This window comes from Elephantulus edwardii, unplaced genomic scaffold (assembly GCF_000299155.1).
Source record: "Elephantulus edwardii isolate Elephantulus edwardi_28Jun2011 unplaced genomic scaffold, EleEdw1.0 scaffold00029, whole genome shotgun sequence".
NCBI classification, from domain to species: Eukaryota; Metazoa; Chordata; class Mammalia; order Macroscelidea; family Macroscelididae; genus Elephantulus; species Elephantulus edwardii.
The window spans coordinates 13,821,588-13,842,745 of record NW_006399779.1 but is presented as its reverse complement, the minus strand read 5'-3'; the positions used below and the strand labels follow the sequence as shown (position 1 = coordinate 13,842,745).

General features: G+C 37.7%; 1 protein-coding gene across 2 annotated transcripts in view; it reads right to left on the bottom strand.

Moving 5' to 3' along the window:
- The window catches only part of CD44 (CD44 molecule (Indian blood group)), a 103,160-nt gene that overhangs the window by 20,296 nt on the left and 61,706 nt on the right, over nucleotides 1-21,158 (bottom strand). Inside the window, exons 6-12 of one of the 2 annotated variants that reach the window (XM_006883753.1) lie at nucleotides 20,950-21,158; nucleotides 12,594-12,719; nucleotides 9,864-9,974; nucleotides 9,270-9,386; nucleotides 6,084-6,212; nucleotides 4,445-4,576; nucleotides 1,566-1,667 (exon numbers count right to left, since the gene is read on the bottom strand). The exon at nucleotides 20,950-21,158 is cut by the window's right edge and continues 2 nt beyond it. In XM_006883753.1, the coding sequence (XP_006883815.1) occupies nucleotides 1,566-1,667; nucleotides 4,445-4,576; nucleotides 6,084-6,212; nucleotides 9,270-9,386; nucleotides 9,864-9,974; nucleotides 12,594-12,719; nucleotides 20,950-21,158 (926 nt within the window). Of the gene's footprint in view, nucleotides 1-1,565; nucleotides 1,668-4,281; nucleotides 4,286-4,444; nucleotides 4,577-6,083; nucleotides 6,213-9,269; nucleotides 9,387-9,863; nucleotides 9,975-12,593; nucleotides 12,720-20,949 lie in introns of both variants that reach the window. The other variant, XM_006883754.1, reaches the window with a different exon arrangement.

The window sequence follows — 21,158 nt, the reverse complement described above, 5'->3', positions numbered from 1 at the left end:
TTGTTTTGCTCCTGGTTGACTATGAGCGATGAATCTCTTTGTTGGTCAGAACGATCAGCTAAAGTGAAATGCCAAGTTGAAATCAGAGTCATCCTCATCCAATTATATGGCTGCCAGTCACTCAGAAAACCAGAGAATATAAACACACGTGAAAGGAAACCCTTGAATGGCAGTGTTCCTATTAACAGTCAAGAATACTTGGGATAAGATATGAGATTGTATTAAACATGAATTTCATAACAACAAGTGGTATATCTATGACCACAAGAAAGAAGAGAGTTCATATAGAGGGCTCAAGTAAGTCAGATTCAATTTAAACATGCAATTCTGCAATTGTTCTCCAAAGAGCATGAAACTGAAGTTGCCATTTTACTGTATTCGGTTGTTTATTATCTCATCTCTGGATGGCATTCTCATCACTGCACCACGAAACGCTTGCCTGGGCAAAGACAGAGCCCTCAGGGACATATATCAATTTGAGGCTGCGCCACTGCCATATCTAAAGCAATTTGTTTTCAATTAATTTCTTTTGTGTTCTTCTAAGATAGGTCTTGACCTTTGAGTTACAGGTGGAAGCACCTCATAAAGTGTACCCACAAGCCGTGTTCACCACCAAATAACTATTATAACCAGGAGAGAGAGAGAGAGAGAGTCACCAAACCCAATATAAGGATAATGTCAACAGTGACATTAAATAGAACAGCCTTCCAATGGCAGAAGCCCTTTCTAGACATATTTGCATCTCCTTTGATGCTTAACCCTGTGCTATTTACATTGTTGGCAATCAACACGTGCTGACGGTTTGTTTTTTTATTTTGCCTAATAGGGTTCATATGAAAGACTTCTGCCCATTATATGTAGCTAGTAGTAAGATAAGGCAGACGGCTCTCTTAATTCTGGATTGCTTTCATGTTCTGCCAAAAAATGATGAATGACTGATTGCTGGATATCCCTGTGTGAAGAGTGAATGAAGGCTACTAGAAGTCCAACATTGATTCCTACCAGATGTTTAGTGATAGAAAAATCTTTGCAAATGTTCCTTTTTGTTCCAGGGGCGCTCCTGCCTCTGTGAGCTGTCAACAACATGCTTTGTCCCGCCCTGTGGGTTGATATAATTTCTCTCCTCTTTATGAACAACTGGCCTTTAAAGGTATTTTCACAGACATTTTAAGCAACCCTTCCTCTCTTCTGCCTTGATCAGAAGACAGACAGAAATCATAGGAAATGCTCAGTTAAAACATGGAGAATGAACTGTCCTAACAATGGCCTTGTACTTCACTGACATGGCTATGGAGAGAAGGAAAATAAAATTAAATAGAGTTCCACAACATTTTAAAGTATAAAGCCAGTGAATCTGGAAGGCACCAAGAATGAAGAGAAAAAAACACCCTTAAAGAACCATCACCAAGGAAAAATAGATAATGAAGACAGATTTACACATTAGGTTGAGCTGATCAGTATAGAACTAAGCACACCATTCCACCACCAAGCTCTGACAGGTTGGCCAATCCAAGAACAGAACAAGAGTACAAGCCAGTAAAGTGGCTGAGTGTCATCATCCTTACGAGTTGTCATTGAACGAGGTCCTGTCCTGTCCCACTCTTCTTCCAAACCTCTGTTTGGATCTGCAGTAGGCTGAAGTGTTGTGCTATGGCTGGAGTCCATATCTGAAGGAATTAAATCAGCGTTATTGCTTGATTTCCTAAACCGCTACCCGAAGGTGCTTCATATCTTCTCTAGATTCAAGCACGGAGAAGAAGAAAGATAATACCTGTTGTTTCAAGTTTCCAGAATTAGGATAGATTATGATGTCTCCCAATTAGCTTTGTAAAAAGTATGTGCCTTTCATTAAGGGAGTGAGATATATATTCTTTTTCTTTTTTCCTATCTTGGAAGGGTTACGTATAAGCACATGTAATATGACACATAAAGAAAATGCAAAGTACACTGGCTTAGATGCCATTTTCTCCCATCTCTTTTGCCTGTCAAAGGAACGTATTTACAAGGCTCTGCCTTTGTTCTGTCCTTTTTCTCTTCACAAAGTGCACATGAAAATAAAAGCACAGAAAACATCCTCCAATACCACCCAGGTGATGGCCACTGGAAGGGCATATGGGCAAGAAGCAGAAGCAGCAGTGAGTGCCACTGAACCATTTTAACATCTCAACACAGCGAGAGATGCCTCCGGGATGTGACATGCACAATAGTGAATTGTGCAGAAGTTACACTGTCCTATTTAGAAATTCTGTTTTTCTATCACAGACCTATTCTGCTGAAATAGTAGGTCCTAAGTGAAGTTGAGGCCAAACAATCTGTAAACACCGTCAATATTGCTGACTTGCCAATTCAGTCAACACCTACTCATACTTCTGCCTCTGGAGACATTTAGTCGGTCCCAAGTGACTCCAGAGGGAAGCACTGAACAGTGGACATTCATCTGCATTGCATTCTTTACATGCAAAAATAAAAGTGAAGGCAAGTCATTGACTAGCAAAAAAATGTAGTTTCCTTTATTCCTCCAGATTTAAAAAAAAAAAAAAAAAAGAATATGGGCCAGTGAGCCCAAATAAAGTCCCAATTGAATTTTCTTCCTGAAAAATTTCTGCCTGTTGAAAGTATAAATTCTTGTTCATCTTCCCTTTAATAAATGGGATATTTTAGGAGATGCCAAAACCATTTCATGGTTGAAGGGAAGCATATGGTTCTTGACAGGCTCATCAACCTAATGGAATCTATCTCTGTTTATTGATATGGAGACATAATACTGATCTAGAAGTTCTTTGATTAGCTTAGTTTCTCTTGCTGGATATTATCAGAGGCTCCAGCTGCAGTGTGTAGAGCATCTGTACTGGCATTGCATGTGACATGCTAGTCATTCAGCATTTTAGTCCTGAGCCAGGTACTCAAACGTTCCTTATTTTGTACAACCAAATAAAGTGTGCCAAATGCATATACTCATTCCTGACACATTAATTTCTTGGTATTCCTTCCTGTATGACTCTCCCCACAAGAAGAGGAAAAAAAATTTCCCCATTCCTTCTCTGCCCATTCAGAGATCTCCCATTTGACCCTGCCATTTTTAAAAACCACATCAAATTCGCCTTTCCCTGATACTCTGGGAAGTGTATCTGCATTCCATTTATGCTTACTGCTGGCAATGGGTATCTGACAGGTATCTGACACCTACTATTTACTGTCTCATCATTTTCATGTTTTATACATTCTTTTCCCCAACTACGTATTAAGTTGCCTAAGAGCATATCATTAATATGCTTCTGTCTCCATAGTGCTTTTTATATTAGCAGATATTTAGTACCCATTGAAGTTTAAGGAGTATTGGATAACTTGTATTTGGGCAAAGCATCTTTAGATGTTATGATGAAATATAACTAATCAAACTCTTGGATTCATTTTTGGAGATAATTTTGTGCACATACAATACCAAGAGATATAGTCATTCAGCTCTTAGAACACATTTCAGTTAAGTTTTGTGTCCTGCATACCCTACGGAAATTTAGATTCAGATAGGATCCTCAAAGTTATGACTGAAATCTCACATCCATTTCTTAGTTCTCTTGGTCCATCATCCTTTTTTAGGATGCTAGTTTTCTGTAAAGAGGATACTTTGCCATATTTCTAAAAGTGAGTAATTTGGTTAACAGGTATAGTGAGGACTTGTTCAAGAATCTTCAATTTATTTAAATACTGAGAAAAGAGGCACACCACTCACAGTTGACTCTTGAAGATTCTCTCAAAAAAGGTACAATCAGTTAAAACGAGGCAAGATTCTTTTAAAATGTAAAAATGGTTCAAATAAAATCACAGCCTTTAACTTATACAGTACTATCACTAGTCTCTTTCCCTTTCTTGTCTTTTCATTGCTGACATTTAAAAAAATAGCTAGTCTAGCTTATATAAAAATTGCTACCTATTAAATTTATAAATATTTCCTGAGGGCCAAGTGTGGTTGAAATCTTAAACACTTTCCTTGGTGAATTATCTAGAAATGTAATAGGAGCAAACAAAAAAGGTTTTCTCAGTCTTATAGTCAGTTATCTGTGTGGAATAATTAGCCATTAATTTAATACCTTTCAAATTTTCCTATTAACAACTTACATCTTTGGGTCTACAAAGGAAATAGTCACTGAATATCCATCACTTAGCTCCATATAAAATGATGCACTTAAGAAGTAAATGGCAAATATTCTTGGCAAGGCCCCTTCCTCACAGGATCACAGGAAATGACTGTTGCTCTCATCATCCTGTGACTAATTCCTTAACTCTCCTGCCAAATTCTTCACTCTCAGCTCAGAAGAATTTGATGAGTATATGTATCATTCCCACTAAGAAAGTAGACTAGTCAAAAATAATGGAATATTTCCAGGAAAACAGTCATTTGATAGAGTTCAGAAACATAGTTAGGAAAAAGCTCAGTGGTTATTACCCGTTGTTCCTCCAGTCTGATGATCTCGTCCCATGGGATGTGAGACTGGGTCGAAGAGGTCCATCTGGGAACTACTGTCCTCATGGCTCTGTGTTGTCATCATTTGAGGGGTGTGGCTGTCATGGGCTGAGGCTGTTGTGACCATGCAGGTCAAGCAATTGTCAAAATGTTAATTGACATTTGGCCTGAGAGAAATTGGGCTGTTTGGGCATTTTTATATATATTTTTTTTTTTAATTTATTTTTTTTTTCCGTTTGCTTTTAACGTCTAGACAAGACAATCAAACTATCTTCCCTGTACAAGGAGGTAAACACAAACTGTTCAAGTATATTTACATCGGTTTGTGCTCATTTTCTTACTAATCAGTATGTGACCCAAGGAATACAAAATCATTAACTTCAGCAGTGGACAGAAGATGAGTGATTGGCATCAAGAAGATGAAGAAGTAGTTCATCACCCATGCCAGACTGTGCAGTCCCATAAAAGAGGAAGCTAAGAGCACATCGAAGACAGCTATAGCCCAGAAAAGTACACCTAAGATGAGGGGTGATATAGAGAAGGAATCACACAACAGCTTTCATCTGATAAACATGAAAGCAAAAGTCATTCATGGTAAAAGCATGAATGGAATCCATTAGAAGCATTACCAGAAGGGTAATGGGATTGATAGTATAAGAGATATGTATAAATATGTAGTACATATCTTCCCTTGATTCTGTGCCAATAGAGAGATACAAGTAGGAAAAAATCACAAGAGTAGCCCGATGGAAATAATCACATGAAATAGCCAATCACCGAATCCATTGCTCTGCCTGAAATGCATTCAAAAGTTGCCATGCATTGGAAGGACATTATGCGTTACATTCTATACTACAAATGGAACCCCAAGAATGCCTCTTACTGACACCAAGTGAGAAAGTGGAACTCATCTTATGTTGTGAGGCATGATACATTGCCATTTGAATATCATGTAGACAAAAGAATCATGCAAAGGAGCTTGCAGAGTTAAGCTATCTGGCATCACTTAGAGATGATGGCAAGACTTCCAGAGCCCCCAGAGTCCAAGAATCAAGAAGATTTTATTTATTTTTTTTTGTAAGTCCAAGGGGGGGGGGGGCGGGAAGCATTGTGTACTCAAGGAGAAATCACCAAATAGAAACATGAACCAAGGTCTAAATAACAACAGACAGGTGTCATTTATCTCACATTGTCTGTCTCCACACTAGGATCCTGATTAAATACTTTCTCAACAACCTAGTACGTCATAGAACTATGTTGTCAATTCCTTTACAAAATAAAAAAGAACATTTCACAAAATTAAGGTTTGTGCTATAGGGACACAGAGGGACACCCCAAACTAGATTTGAAAGTGATATGCTCAAGTTATATTTCTGTTGTCTCGAAGTGTATATCAAGTTATATATTCTTGTTGTTTCCTTAATATGCTTGTACCCATTTCTGCTCTGCTGATTTTTTAATGAGCATTTTGGATTGGGTTGTACTGACTGTGTCATGATTTACTAAAGGATCTTACTATCTGTCTCAATTCTTTAAGGGCTAGCCTTTTGTTCAATGTCCCTAATGCCCAATAGTTAACTCAAAAGGAAGCGCTCGCTAAGATTTGCTAATTAACTATTACCAGTTGTTCCTGTTGTAGAATAAGAGTCTTCTTTTGGTATTTGGGGATGCTCCTGTGGTGATCCATTCCAAAACCACTGATCTTTCTTGGTGGTTGTTTCTTCAGTTGACTTACTAGGAGTTGCCTGGGCTGTGAGGAGAATGTCAGTTGTGAGCCATTATTGCCAAATGTTTTCATCAACAATTGTTACGTCTTTCTGAGGACACATAGATGAGTAGGAGAAGGAACACCGCAAAGGCAGAAATGAGAGATGCTACCAATAACCTATAGTGGGTGTTATAAATCAAATGATTCCATCTTTTAATTCTTCAGATGAAAAACCTGGGATTCACAGAAACTTTTTTTTTAATCCAAGATCATATAGCCAGATTGAGGGAAAGCTAGGACTAAATCATAGTCTACGTAACCTTAGTATTATTCTTATTTCATTATATTCTATAGTCTCATATGTTATTCTCAGTGGTCTCACGGGCATCGGAGGCGTAGACAATGAATATGAGAGACTGAAGAAAAATTGATATCTTTGAATGCTGACAAAAGTATTGTCAAAAGGAAATAAACATATCATGAATTGTGGGAGAATGGGCAATTCTGTCCTGGAAAAAAGTTCAGCTAGAATGCTCCTTAAAAGCAAGAAGACCTAGACTTCATCTCACCTATTTTGAACATGTTATTATCAAGAGGGACTAATCCCACAAGAAGGACATTATGCTTGTTAAAATGGAGAGATAGGAAAAAAGAGGAAGACCTCCAAGAAGAGGAATTGACACAGTAAATTCAACCATGGACTCAAATATAGAACTGGATGTGAGACTCATGTAGGACTGGCCAGTATTTTGCTTTGTTTTTTTATACTGTCACTGGAAGTCAGAAAACACACACACACACACACAACACCCACACGGCAAAACCTCAGGGACACCCAAGAACAGCAAGATTCTCTATCTTTTGTTAAAAGAGTTACTATTTCATTCTAGTGATTTTGGATAAAATTATGAAAAATCAATTTATTATGGCTCCTTCTCAAACGGTGGCCATGTAACTCGTAATCACACACACTGAAAATACACCAGTATGAAAGACGCTGGGGTAACCGGATGCCAATCCATTGATGCCTTACATGTGTATGTCTATGTGGCATATAAAATTGCTAAACTTACTTATAAAATTAACCCAGTGGAATAAAAATTATGTTAGTGCATATTACATATAATAATAGTATGTTATGTAAGGCTTAAGATTTTTTCCATTCCTTGTTAACTGTCAATGCCTTCAGTTTTGAAAAGACTAAAATTTCATCAAGGTGTCTTCAGGAAACATCACAAAGCCACTGAGATGTTCATCTACAACAAATTTCTACTTCAAGAAAACGAGAACCCATTAAGTTGTCAAGCCAAGGTGTGCTTTGTCGTTTGTAAAGCTATTTACATCTCAATATCTTGGAAAACTTTTCAAGTGACATGATAATAGAAAAGACATTTTAGAAATATGATTTACTGTCCTTATTTTATTCTTGCATTGACCAAAACATTTCTAGGATTAACTGGCTATTCAGAGAAGTTTTACTTCCCACTGAATAAATCACTACCTCTTGATGAATATTGAAACTTAAAGAAAAAAAAATCCAACAGATTTTTAAGTACAAAGAGAAAAAATGACCTCAATATAGACTGCTATGTTACTAGAATTTAAAAAAAATATATATGTACATACAACTCTATATATTCTTATCACTATCTTATAAACATAATGGCTTTTAAAGGACTCAATAGTGTTCTGATATTTCACACTACCAATTTTCAGAAAGCTTTAGAAGAGTGCAAGAGTTGTACTATAAAAATTTCAAACTTCTTTAGCTTTCCCTTTCAACTTAATAAAGCTCAACCCATTACCATTAAGTCTGAACTCACTCACATCTATAAATTGCATGACAAGAGATTGCCCATAATTCTTCCATGGAGTAGCTGATGGGATGGATTTCCAATCCAAAGAAACATAGTTCGAATACACCAGCTGCTTTCTGGGAGAAGTATGGACAATCTTCTTCCACATGACTTACTGCCTCTGAAAACCCACTGGAGGGTCAGCTATGAGTTGGTTCTGACTTGATGGTATAAAACAACAACAAGCTATGGATTGGCAGAGCTATTCCTTACACACTATACCACAAGAGCTACTACAAGTTGTTAGCTCAAAGCAAAGCTTCTTTTGTTCCAGATAAGCCTGACATCTATAACTATGTGAAAGGAGAGTACATATTTCCTATCCTATCTTTTTTATCCTGTCAAGAAGCCTTGGTGGAACAGAGGTTAAGAAAGAACTTGGCTGCTAACCAAAAGGTCAACAGTTGAAACCTGCAGGCCAATCCATAGGAGAAAGATATAACAATCTTTTTCCATAAAGATTACAATTTTGGAGTTCTGGTATCATAGTCCATGGTAGGTTGAGCTGCTAACCAAAATATTATAGCCTTGGAAATCCTAGGAGGAAGTTCTACTCTTCCCTATGAACTCATTGAGTCAGAACAGATTCAATGGCAACAGGGTTGCTTGTTTATAATCTTCACAGTCCAGTGGTGCGATTTGAGATTGTTTAGAAAAGCTGAGATCTACACATATACATAGACATAACAAGGCATCAAAGCCTTCTACAAGTTAGCCAATGTTTAAAGACAGAAAAGAGCATCTGTAAAAATGAAAATACAGACCATCTGAGCCACATACTTTTCTCTAAAGAGTATATAGAATGTCTTCAGACAAGTTAGTGAGGACCACACATGAAAAAGATCACATAGAAGATCTTTGGAGAAAATGAAATCTTCAGAGAATGTTTCATCCGGCAGATCCTGCACTAAACACCAAAAGAACACAGTGTTCATCATACATTTCCATAAACACACACAAATCATCAAAATGAAACCACAAGGAATCTTTCACACAAAGATCGTATCCCGGATATACTTTTTTAAACAATTTAGCCTTTTGGATAACTTGACAAATTAACATCTTCTTCCTGACAAATTCTAAAAACATTTCTAAAAGGAAAACTGTACTCTTGGAAATGTTTTCAGATTCTAGAATAAAAGAAATTACTGTGTGGAGATGGACTAGCCAAGTGTACATAAAGTCTTTGTAATGACACGCCTCACTTGCTTAAATGAGAACTCCTGACTGCCATCCTTCTTACTTGTGCTGGTAGAACGCTGGGTTTCCTCATTGTGACGATGCTCGGGGTGAATGGCAGGAGGCTGGGGTTCCCGAGTCCAGCTTTCTTCATGAGTGCTGGTGTCATTTCTGTCCACATCTGTTGCAATGATGGTTACATACACCGTGACTTTTTAGTGCCCAACATCCAATGTTTCTATTCTTCCATTATGCCATTGAGCAGTTCTATGCTTAAATAGTATCCTCAATAATTTCCAGGGAATTCACTAATGTATCCCATGAAAAACCCAGTAATAGACATGGATTTGACCAATCATTGTCATTCTACTCGAAGCACTCTATCAAGAGTAGTACCTTAAATAATTTCAACATACCGATTTTATAACGAAACAAGAAGAAATACTTGTGCCTATGACTGACAAATGTCTCCTAAGTGGAATGGAATTATTCCTTGTAATCCATGAAGAATTTGTAATAAGTTATAAACTACACTTCCCACTATGTCCTGATAACTGAATTTGCTGCGTCACAGCTTTGAGGAAAAAAACCCCCAACAAAACCCAACAAAAACACACCAAACAAAAGACACACCCAACTTTAATAATATAATCCGTACCAATCATCGCTGTAGTAGTCTGAAGTTGTACTTCTGGGTGTGCATGGTCTAGGATCCATTCCTTCTGATCCTCGTTCTTTCTTGTGGAGTGAATAGCTTGTGTGGTTGAAACTGTGATGATGATTGAAGCAATTAGAAAAACATATTTCTTGATCCTCCACCACTTGATCTGCACAATTTCCCCCTTCTTTAGTCTATAGAAGGACTCATCTATATCAGGCAGTATAGATGGTTGAGTGAAAATGGAGCGAAAAGAAGAGAGGATCTTCAGCTTTTTCCAGCCACATTGTTAAGCATCTCAGTGTCCTTTGCATTCTGTCACAGAATACCTTTGTGTTCAGAACATGAGATCTTCCAGAGAAGTCAGCCAAAGAAGCTGCAGCATGAGGAAGAACAGCTTTTCCAGCACCAGCCCTCCACCAACGATAGCCAATGCATCCATGCAGTCTGTAGTGACCCTCTGTCCTTGAAAGCCCAAGGGGTTTGCCTCACTGGGAAGTGGGCTACAAGCAGATCCTCATGCTTCCTCAGAACTGAAGAGGTGGGTATTGGAAAGTTATTCCTTGCTTGTCTCTCTGTTTTGTGACTATTTCTGCTGTAGGGAGAAATAACCACCCAAAGCAATCAGGGTCATCCTACAGGAAGGCATATCTCCTGGAACCCTCATATGATTAAGATTTATACCTACAAATATTTATCAAATACCATGGTATGCTCAGCAAATACAAAACATATTGTGAGAAAGCATCATGGGCAATGAAAGAAAATAAGACATAGGTGTTCCATTGAACAAATGTATGGTAAACTAACCACTGCCACAGCAGCACACCATAAACAAAACCAAACCATCTGCCAGGGCCCTGATACCATCACCCACAACATGAGAGCTGAAAGAAGATACACACCAGGAAGAAAGAGCAGCAAAACCAAAACCAACAGCTTCAGGGGAAAGATCATTAGCAAAAGCATACACCAATTTTCTCAAACTTTACTTTGGTACCCAAATAATACAAAATTATTTTTTATTTGATAGTAATACTACTAATTCCATTTCACAAATGAAGAAAATTCTGCTTAGAACAATGAACCATATTTTCAATCAGCATGAAAAGCTGTCAGCTACTACATCCTTCTAGAAGAAGTATGTAAAAAAACACTTCCTGCTGAATTGTGTGCCTAGGTCCCAAGCAGAAGAATGAGCTGGAATTGGAAAACTAGCTACAGAGACTTTTTTTAAAAAAAACAAAACCAAACCACCAAACTGTAACAATCCAAACCCTATAACATTTTCCCTGGAGTTTGAGTTGCCGCCCATGAGAGTTTAGCTTCTTAGTTACTTAGACGGTATCTTTACTCATAGTCTCTCCTTGAAGGTGAGGACACAGCTGAAGTCACCAAACCGAGAGACAGTAAGGATCCAGCGTGCTTGGTCATTTGCTTTGCTTTCTGTAGGTTTTCCTTTTCCCAAAGACTAATCTCTCAGTGGCAGTCTAGACTGAGAGATATGCCACTTAAAGGCCAAGACACAAAACAACCAGTTAATTTTGAATATTTGCTGTCTCAGTGCCATATACCCAAATTATTTCAAGATCTAAGCTGAGGTTTTGGAGTTTCTGCCAACCACAGGAGTTATCCATTTATGGATGTTCTAGGAACTCTGATTTCATTAGCATAACTAGCATCCTGGTCCATGGTGTAGCATCCAAGGCTCACCGTCTCTAAGGAAAGGCAGAGCCATGATAAAGCCAAGTTCAGGATTCCCATCTCTATTATGTCTTAAACTAGTATATGTATGCGTAGGCAACCCACATATGAACAGCATATGAAGAGCAAGCTTTTCCTATTTTTCTTTTACTTTTCAAAGAGGAGAGTGAACTGGGGGGAGGGGTGGGCAGGGAGAAAAGTGCAACAATGAATGAATGGAAATCCAAAGTCTCTGTAAACTTTCATTAAAATTAATAATAAAAAAAATTTTTTTGAAAAAGAATATTTTCTAGCTCAACTTCTGTCCCTTTTGACTAAAAAAAAGTAGAATAATTGTCACAATTCTAATATAGTGGTGTCAACACTGTTTCTCTTAATATTTGGTACTGTTTTGTTAAAGGTCAGTGTTTTCTTACAGTGATGTGCAACTTAGCTCTTAAAAGCTTCCTTTGTCCCTTTAAATTCAATTGGATTTTGAGTAACTTGGACACTTCTTGTTTCCAAACTGTATGATTCTAGAGCCTTCTATGCCTTCCATTTAGGGTTATCTATACTTTTTAATTTACACTCTCTTAATCACATTATCCAAATCTATTATTCCAATAAACTAGAAGCTGCTTGGGAGCAAAGACTCTGACCGTTTTCATCTGTGTGCCCTCAGAATCTAGTTCAGTAGATGCACAATGAATATTTGTTGTGATGCTTTAATATATCATTCACTACAAAGATCAATTATTAAATATTTGCTGTAGTAGTTAAAAAGAGAATCTATAGCAGCATACCACATAGGTAAACAAATAGGAAGAATAAGTGGTATTAGAAATTATTTTTCCCCCCGTTTCTTCTCCAAATACATTTTGGCATCAATCCAAAGAATTCTATTTCATCCTCTGTGACTTTATCAAAATATTGAACCACACTTGTTTTATGAATTAACTAGTTCCTAATATAGATACCTATTGCTTAGTACCCAGATGAATCAGTAAACCTTGCACAGATTGTTTGACTGTAATTGATTATTCTTACTGGTGCTGGAGAAAAAATCTTCATCATCATCAATTCCTGATCCAGAATAGGTGGGAGGCTTGTCTCTTTCCTCTTCATTCTCTTCATTTGGCTCCCAGCCTGCTGACATGGTATTTGAGTCCATACCTGTTGTGGTGACTTGTGTTAGTGGCTGAGCTTGATGTCAAACAACCCATTTGAGAAAGGAGGAAAACCAGGCATAGAAGGTATCATGAATTGTCCATGTTTATAAGATGGAAAACGACAGTTGGCTTGAAGACCCAGAATCCGATGCCCTATTCTCCAGAGCTAACATAGGAATTTTTAAAGGTCTTTACAATTGAACATTCTCTTTAAAAAAGCTAAAATAATAAATATGGCCATAATTCTACCAAAAAAAAAAAAAGAAAATAAAAAGCCAATGAAAATTCCCTCCATGATTTCACATGTGTTTATTATTGAGAAGAATAATAAAAAGAAGTCTACTGAAAAGAGGTTCCCTAAATTCTGAATGGAAGTAAGGGTGTCTTTTTGGCATTTAATGAGTGTCTACTCCAATAATTCCATTGATACATTTCTGCATTTTATTAAAATTACCTGTTATTTTGTTTTCTAATAAAAAACCTAAAATTTTTTATGACTTAGATTGCTTTAGAAGATATATGAACAACCTTTCAGAGTTAAACTTATGTTCTATCATCAAGAAAGATCTGTCTCAAGGAGCTCTGGTAGCCTACTGGCAAGAAGCTGCACTGTAATCCCAAAGGTGTGCAGTTCGAATCCACCAGATGCTCCATTGAAGAAGGAGAAGCAATCGCCTTCTGTGCCAGTTGGATTTGATTTGTTGGTACACAACAAGAAAAAGGGGGGAAAAGAAAAAAGAAAGATCTGTCTCTTTTTCACAGTCTTTATACTAGCTTCCTCCTAAGTGATACTATATCTATATCTATAAAATAGAAAGGTGAAATTGATTATTAGTACTACAAAACAAACCACATACTATCAGAGCTCAAGTCCTAAGATCATCACAGAAACTAGAGACCAGACTGGTCGTTAGACTTGGTCTTCCACAGAGGTTAATAATTATTGAAGATTGTCAAGAAATCATATACAATAAGATATTCATAACTTACTACCAGTCATTTTTGTTGTTGTTTGGAGATGACTCTCAGAATGTGATGGTTGAAACCACCATGAAAACCAGTCCTTGGCTTCTTGACTCTTGACTGTTGTTTCAGGTGTTGAATCAATAGTGCTGGTCAAAGCTGTTGTAACCATGATTGAATTGATTGTTGAAAGGTCAATTACCAGTTCCCAAGGAAAAGCAATATATATATCTATATATATCTATATATATATATATATATATATATATCTCCTTACACTCTAACTGCCCAAGAGTATTACCTATCCCTGATAGAGATATTAGGAAGAGAAAAAGCAAAGAAGTACCATTTCCTCCCCAGTGGCCATATTCCGCCAGTTCATAGAATGTCAGAAATTAAAATATCTTAAATATCATCTGGCTTATACTCTTTATTTTAAACATGAAAAATTGTGTTGGACAGATCATCTGATTTGTCAGAAGACATAAGGTTAATTAACAGCAGGATATTCTTAAGGAGGGCATGAGTGTTATATTTAGATTTTTTTAAAGGTTGTAATATAAAAAGGAAAATTACTTTTTTTTTTTTTTGTAAGTCAGCCTAACACTCAGAGGGGAGAATTTCAGGGATATGGATTTTAAAAGTAATAATAGAAACTACTCAATGGTAAGCCTTTCCATAAAGTATATTATGTTCACACTAAGTGGAGACTGGATAATTACTTAGAATTGAAGTTGCATTAAATAATCAGAAAATCTGATTGAACTAGAGCATTAAAAAAAAAAAACAAAACAAAACCAAAAACCTTCAAATCTGAGATTCTATGATTCTAAAACCTACCTTTCCAGAATCCTACTCCCTTGGCACAATTTCTAGTGATCAACTAATATCATTCTCCTATAGGTTAGGATATGATATTTCCACCAGAAACTCCAGACACATAATTCCAGGAAGCCCAAACAGAGGAAGAAAGGAAGGCAGCAAAAGACTTTGAAAAGATGGTTGCCCACTTTTCTCAATTTAAAGTCCAAATCTACTGCCAACTTTATCCATGGTCATTCACATCAGCACCATATCTTTGTGAAGCAGAACAGGACATTTTTAATTCAATTTTTAGGAACAGGGTAATCAACCAGGAAAGGAAGAGATGAAGTAATATAAGATCCCATTAATAAGATCAAAAGTTAGAGAATTGGGCATGAAATAGTATTTGGAAATTTCTAAAGACTGTCATTTTTGCTGCCATGATGTGCATCAGAAGATTATCAGGTAACAGTAGACCAAACCCTGAAAACAAGTTGCTGCAACCATTATTAATACCCAAACACAAAAGCAAGTTCGACTTATTAAGGCAAGATAGACTTTTCTCTAAGAAATCCCAGAAACACCCCAAGATGAAACACTGCTAAGGTTTGTTGTTTTTTTCCCCCCTCCATACCATTTGTTCCACAGAAACAATCAATGTAAACATTTAAACATACAGCATCACAATCTGTACTTTACACCATTCTGCCTCTCCTTCTCCCTTTCTCTTTCCCCAGGATTATCTTAATCAATATTGCAACCATAACATAAGCATTATTTTCTTCACAGAATTACTTCTAGAAAGAAATTTAAACCAACAAACAAACAAACAAACAAAAACCTCTTGAAAGATTTCTTTCATTCAATGTTTCGTAAGAAAATGTGATGGATCATGGTTAACTGCTCTCCTTCTTGCAGACAGAATGTCTAATAATTGTGAAATATAATCACCAACAAAAGTCAGGGAGTGACATTATGCTGTAATTTTCCTTTGTTATAGACTTAATTTTCTCCCTTCAAAACTTTCCAAGACAAAATCCTTTGCAGTGATTTAAAGCTAAAATAACTATCCAGGAAGCTAGTTTAAGGTTTAGATGCTAATATTGAACATCAGGTCATCTGTACCTGCCAATTATGGTGTTAGGCATCCATAGTTTACATTGTCTACCTAGATTATTAACTCTGTCTATGAAATAGACTAAAAAGTAGAAATATGCATTTTCTAGTAGACTTCGTTCTAGAGGGCATGTTTTAAATAAATCTCATAGTCAGAGACACTAAAGAAAAAAATTATTCTGATTCTATGTTCATATTGCCAAAACGAAATATGACAGGATAGTTAGGAATGTCCTTTCATATTCCCAGACACAGGCTTCTCTGACAAATGAGGTAATTCCAGACTGTTCTAAGGATGGTGAAGAAGCATCAGTGGACAACTCTGGCATGATACTAGGTGCTCGCTTCCTTCACATGGAATGACCTGCCATTTAAGACAACTGCTAAGCCAAAGTTGTAAGCATTTACCTGTTGTTGCTGTTGCTGAGACGTCCTGAGTCTCAGGTTGTGAATTGCCAAACCAGGACCATAGCCAACTGTTTTGTTTCTGAGTTGCTGCATGGTTGTGTGAATGGACAGTTGAGGGAACTGGATCAATCATGAAAATATAATTTAGTGGCATCCTTCAGCATTACCCTCAGTTCCTTCTATAAACACACACACACACTGTTCACATTGTTTCTCAGGGCAACACCAAAAATTAAAATGCTTTATGGATATCAATTCAATGTTACAAATTTTTGCCAAACTGAATTCCCTGAACACTGGCTCTGAGCAAAATAAAAATAGCAACCTCACCCTGTGATAGAAGAGATTTTTTTTTATCTACTTAATTTGATGACTTCACAATTAACTAAAGGTCTTTGATGTGGCATTTCATAAAGTTTCTTTCATTCATTTAGCCTTAGAGCATCATTGGAGCTGCTTGCCTATATTTTTACAGTCTGTCCATCATTGTATCTGGTAATTTGTGATAACAACAGGTATGACAATATTCCACCCATGCCACTCAACCTTAAATCAAGCTTTCTATATGAGCAAGGATTTCTAAAAACTTTGTTTTCAGTATGTGTGTGTGTGTATTCAGTGTAAAATGTAGATAAAATTGTCTTGAGTGTCCCTCTACCACTCTTCATCCTAATTCAATATGTGCTGTCCGGAGAGAGAGAAAACTTAAAAGTCAGAGAAATTCTAGACTCCCTAATCAAATCACAGAAAGAATAATCAGTACATTTTGCACTTTATAATCTCTCCTCTCCTCCTCAAGGTGAACTTGACTCAAGAATGTTTTTTGATAGAAGAAACATAATGGCAAGAATTGTCCTAACACTGATTTTAAAAAAATAATGTTAAGTCCTCTATCTCTTTAAAAGCTCAATACAAGTGGTTTCTCCTCTCACAACATTGATACACTTCTACCTCTACACTCTCAAAATTTTGCACATAGTATGTGGTAATTCTTGGATCTATCAGTGAAACTCCAGAGACCCCATGAGCCCCAAGTTTTCCACTCTAGGTTGACTCTATAATACATGCTGAGCATCAACAACTTGCATAATAAGCTTCGTGCAATAAAGAATGTATTTGCTCATAATGGAGAGAAAGCCAATTGTACCAATGATGTCCCCAAAAATCAAGCCACGTATCCCCTGGAAAACCCACGGACACCCCTTTCTCAGATCAGCAACTTTACTAAAGATGTAAAGTTTCTATCACCTTCATCCTATTGTATACCAGGATGAGACCAACAGAAAAGAAACCCAATATAGAAACAGGCTATATTGGTTTCTTCCTGAAAAGAGTTGAGAAGGAAAAGTGTAAAAAGCTATTGCTCAGGCAGCAGAGATTTTTCGTTTTTCCTTACTCAAGTAGGTTCTGTCAGATTGAGAGTTTTTTGTTGTTGTAGTTTGTTGTTTTTTTTGTTTTTTTAAAAATTCTTCCTTTTGCATCCAGAAGACAAGAAAATTGAGCATTCCAAGGGAGGAGCCAGCTTCCTGAATTAGTTTCGATTACTAGATTCTAAAAAGTTGCAGATCACCACTAGGAAAGGGGCTGCTCACCAGCCTCTTTAGGATGACTTTTCCAAGGAGAACACTTAATAACAAGGCCACTGGAAGTTTAAATCAACCCGTAAGGTTGTTCTTTATTGATTTTCCCTGCTGCCACCCAGCAAGGATCCTTAAGGAAGGAATGAGGCTGCCAAGCTTCTAAGATCTCAGCCAGCCTTCCTCTTGACCTCTGCTTTCCCTTGTGCATTAGGGAGTCTCTACAGTCACTCCCTCATACTAAGTTCCAACCTTCAGCTCCAAAGTCAGAAGGCTTAGAAAATAAGGTTTCCTGAGGAACTTATCAGTACTAACTCCTCGTATTACACCATATTGTCCTTCTAACTCTCCACCTGGCTGTTTTCTTTGATATACTTCTTGTCATGGACTGATCTGTTTGAAGCTCCCTTACTGAACCTCGTTAAATGTCAAAGACTCTCAGGTTGACTGTGGCCTGCTCCTTAATGCCAACATCAACTTTTTCCTACATAATTAACTATGAAAATTTAGCAAAGGGTTGTAGATGCAGAAAAGCACAGTTCTTTTCTCAACTCAAATCCTGAACCATCTTCTTTTCAAGTGTCACGGAACTAAATCCCTTTCCTTGATTTAGGAGCCGGCCGATAGGCTCCATGAGGGGAGGTCTTTCTCTGTATTGTCCAGTAACTACAATCTCCAGTAATTAGAGCAATGTTTGGCACAGACACTGTTTAATAAATGAGCATCTTACTCCTCTTCAACATTACTTTTTGAATCTTTTTTTTTTTCATTGAATTCCTTAACATCTTAAGATAGAGCTGGTACATAGCAGATCCTCGAAAGATATCTGGGGACTAACTCAGGCAGGAAAGGCACAATCCTTAAAAGGTAGGCTATAATTATTGATATGATAGATTAGTTGCCTTTTTCTAAAACACATGGAAATATTATTTTACATAAACTATTAGCTATTATTAAGGAGCTCTGATACTAATGTGGCTTAGGGGTAAGGCACATTGCATTACCAACCTTAAGGTGCTTGGTTCAAATTCATCAGCTGCTCCATAGGAGAAAAATGGGAAATCTATTCCCATGTGATTGATAGCCTCTGAAAACCCACTTAGGGTCAGCTATGAGTTGGTTCCAACACGACGGAACGTAATAACAGCAACAACATTCATGTAGTTATTATGGCTCCTTCCTGAGAAGAGTTATGTGAAAGGGGAAAGTAGCAAAAGCTCCTACTCGGCCATCAGAGCCTTTGCTTCTCCCCATCAGGTAGAGGCTGCTAACATAAAGGTTGGTAGTTTGAACCCACTAGCTACTCTGAGGGAGAAAGATGGTGGACAGCCTCTTCCTTTAGAAATATACAGCCGCAGAAACTTGATGGAGGATGGCTATGAGGCAAAACTGACTCGGCTGCAATGACTTTGGTTTGGTTTATGTTTTTTGTCTTGGCTATTTGAATACTGAATTAATCTAACCCCACACACAGGATTTTGTCAAAACTGTGTCCTTTGGTGAGACGTAATATTTTAAGAATTGTTGCTGTTATGTAATGTCAAGTTGGAACTGACAACTGACCCATCGCAGACCCTCCAGCGAATTTTCAGAGGCACTTAATTGCCTGGATGGAGATTGCCCATCTCTCTCCCATGGAGCAGCTAGTGGATTTGAACCATGCTCCTGCGGGTTGGCAGTGCAGCTCACTAAGCCACCAGAGCGCCCTTTCAAGAGTATATCTGCTCTACTTTATGGTGAGAACACTAATGACGGTGTTTGTCAACATCTGATAAAATTCTGTACCCTAATAACGCACAAGGAAGCTTTGACAGCATAGCTGGCACAGCCAGTCAGGTGTTGCTCAGCTAACCCAACAGACATGCCTCTCTGGCAGTTCGAATCCAGCTTCTGGGAAGAAAGATGTGCACCCTCCTCGTATGCTGACCCAATAGAGGGTCAGTCATAAATGGGTTTCTACAGGACAGTGAGCTAAGTTATTGAATAATAAGCACATTCAAATGTGGCGTTTTTCAAAAAGCAGGAAGTCCAAGAAGCAACAAGTAGCTTACAGAATTTCCTCATGGCTTTGCGGAAGCTTCTCTCTAAAGTACTGGCCCTCACAGAACCAATGAGTTGGTGCTGGGTCCAGAGAGTTAAGAATCCTAGAAAGTGTGGGCAGCTTGAAAAGATCTTCTTTTTTAAATATCTCAGGGGATCAGCAAGGAATGAATGTAACAAAAAGGGAGGAATGAATGCAAAACAAAACAAAACCAACAACAATAAACCAGCTTTTACAGCATACCCTCAGAAAGCTGTCACAAAAATTAGAATTCTTTTGAGCAAGCACACTTAACTCCTAGTGCTCGTAACATCTTCCAGGCTCCTGGGTGATAGAAGAGATAGGAAAGGCTCCCTTTACCAGGCCTCAAACACCAGTCCATTTCTGACACACGATTCAGAGAGCTCACCCTCTGCCTCTCGGGAGCCACAGCCAGGAAAAAAGAAAATCCAGACCATACTAAGAAAGCAGCTCAAGATCCAGGCGCCTGTTTGCATTTGAATAATCCTCCACAAAAGGAACTAGGCCAATCTGGAAATCTGTTTTAAGATAAGCCATAGGGGGAAAAGACAAGAGGAGAGAGAAGGAGACAAAGGGGAGATGTAAACACTTGTCAAGGAAACCGAAGCGCACAGAATCCAACGTGATGTTTACATAGCTCCCCTCTAGTAGTTCCAAGGCATGAATAACCCACAAAATCCAAAGGAGTATTAAGAGCTTTCCCCAACAGGCTGGAAGACAGAACATGTAAGCTGATTTCATATGACCCAATAAGGCTTCCAGATATGCTTACTTAAACCCAAACCAGAAGAATTGTTTAGCAAATCATGGCTTATAAGTACCACAGAATATTATACAATTAGTAGTGAGTATAAATTAGACAAAAACATTTAAAAAATAAGTGAAAAATGTAGCTGATGGAATGGCATGTATACTTTGTGACCCCAACTTTATGAGAAGCATCTTATCTGTGGATAGGTAAGAATAAGGAGTAAATGTGAAAAACAGAAAGAACTTTTGTATCAAACTTGGATTGCTACCATACACCCAAGAGAAAAAAGGGAAGCTCTTCTAGAAACTTACAACACGATACTTCTTGTCACAAGGTAAGATACATGAAGTTATTCATTGGGGGGAAAAATGCAGGCAATTGCCATCAAATTCACACAGAACACTCTAGCCAAGTAACCCACCTACCCCAGTGATGGTATCTTTATCTAAAGACAGGAAGAAAAATGAACATTTGAGCACAATTCACTTGAAAAGGTCAGAGATGGTCTGCAGAAGAATGACTAAGGCAAAACACAGTGATTCAGTCTCCTTACTGATAGCTGGCGTGTTATCTGTGTTGTCAGAAGCCCAAGGATGGGATTTGTCTTCAGCTGGGTTTGTGGTTGGAAGGTAGGTGTGGAAGATGCTGTAACCTCCTGAAGTGCTCCGTTCACTAGATGAGCCACTGCTCACATCATCATCAGTGGGGTTGCTGGGATTGATGTCTTCTGGATTGGTCCTGTACTCTCCTTTCTGGCTGTAG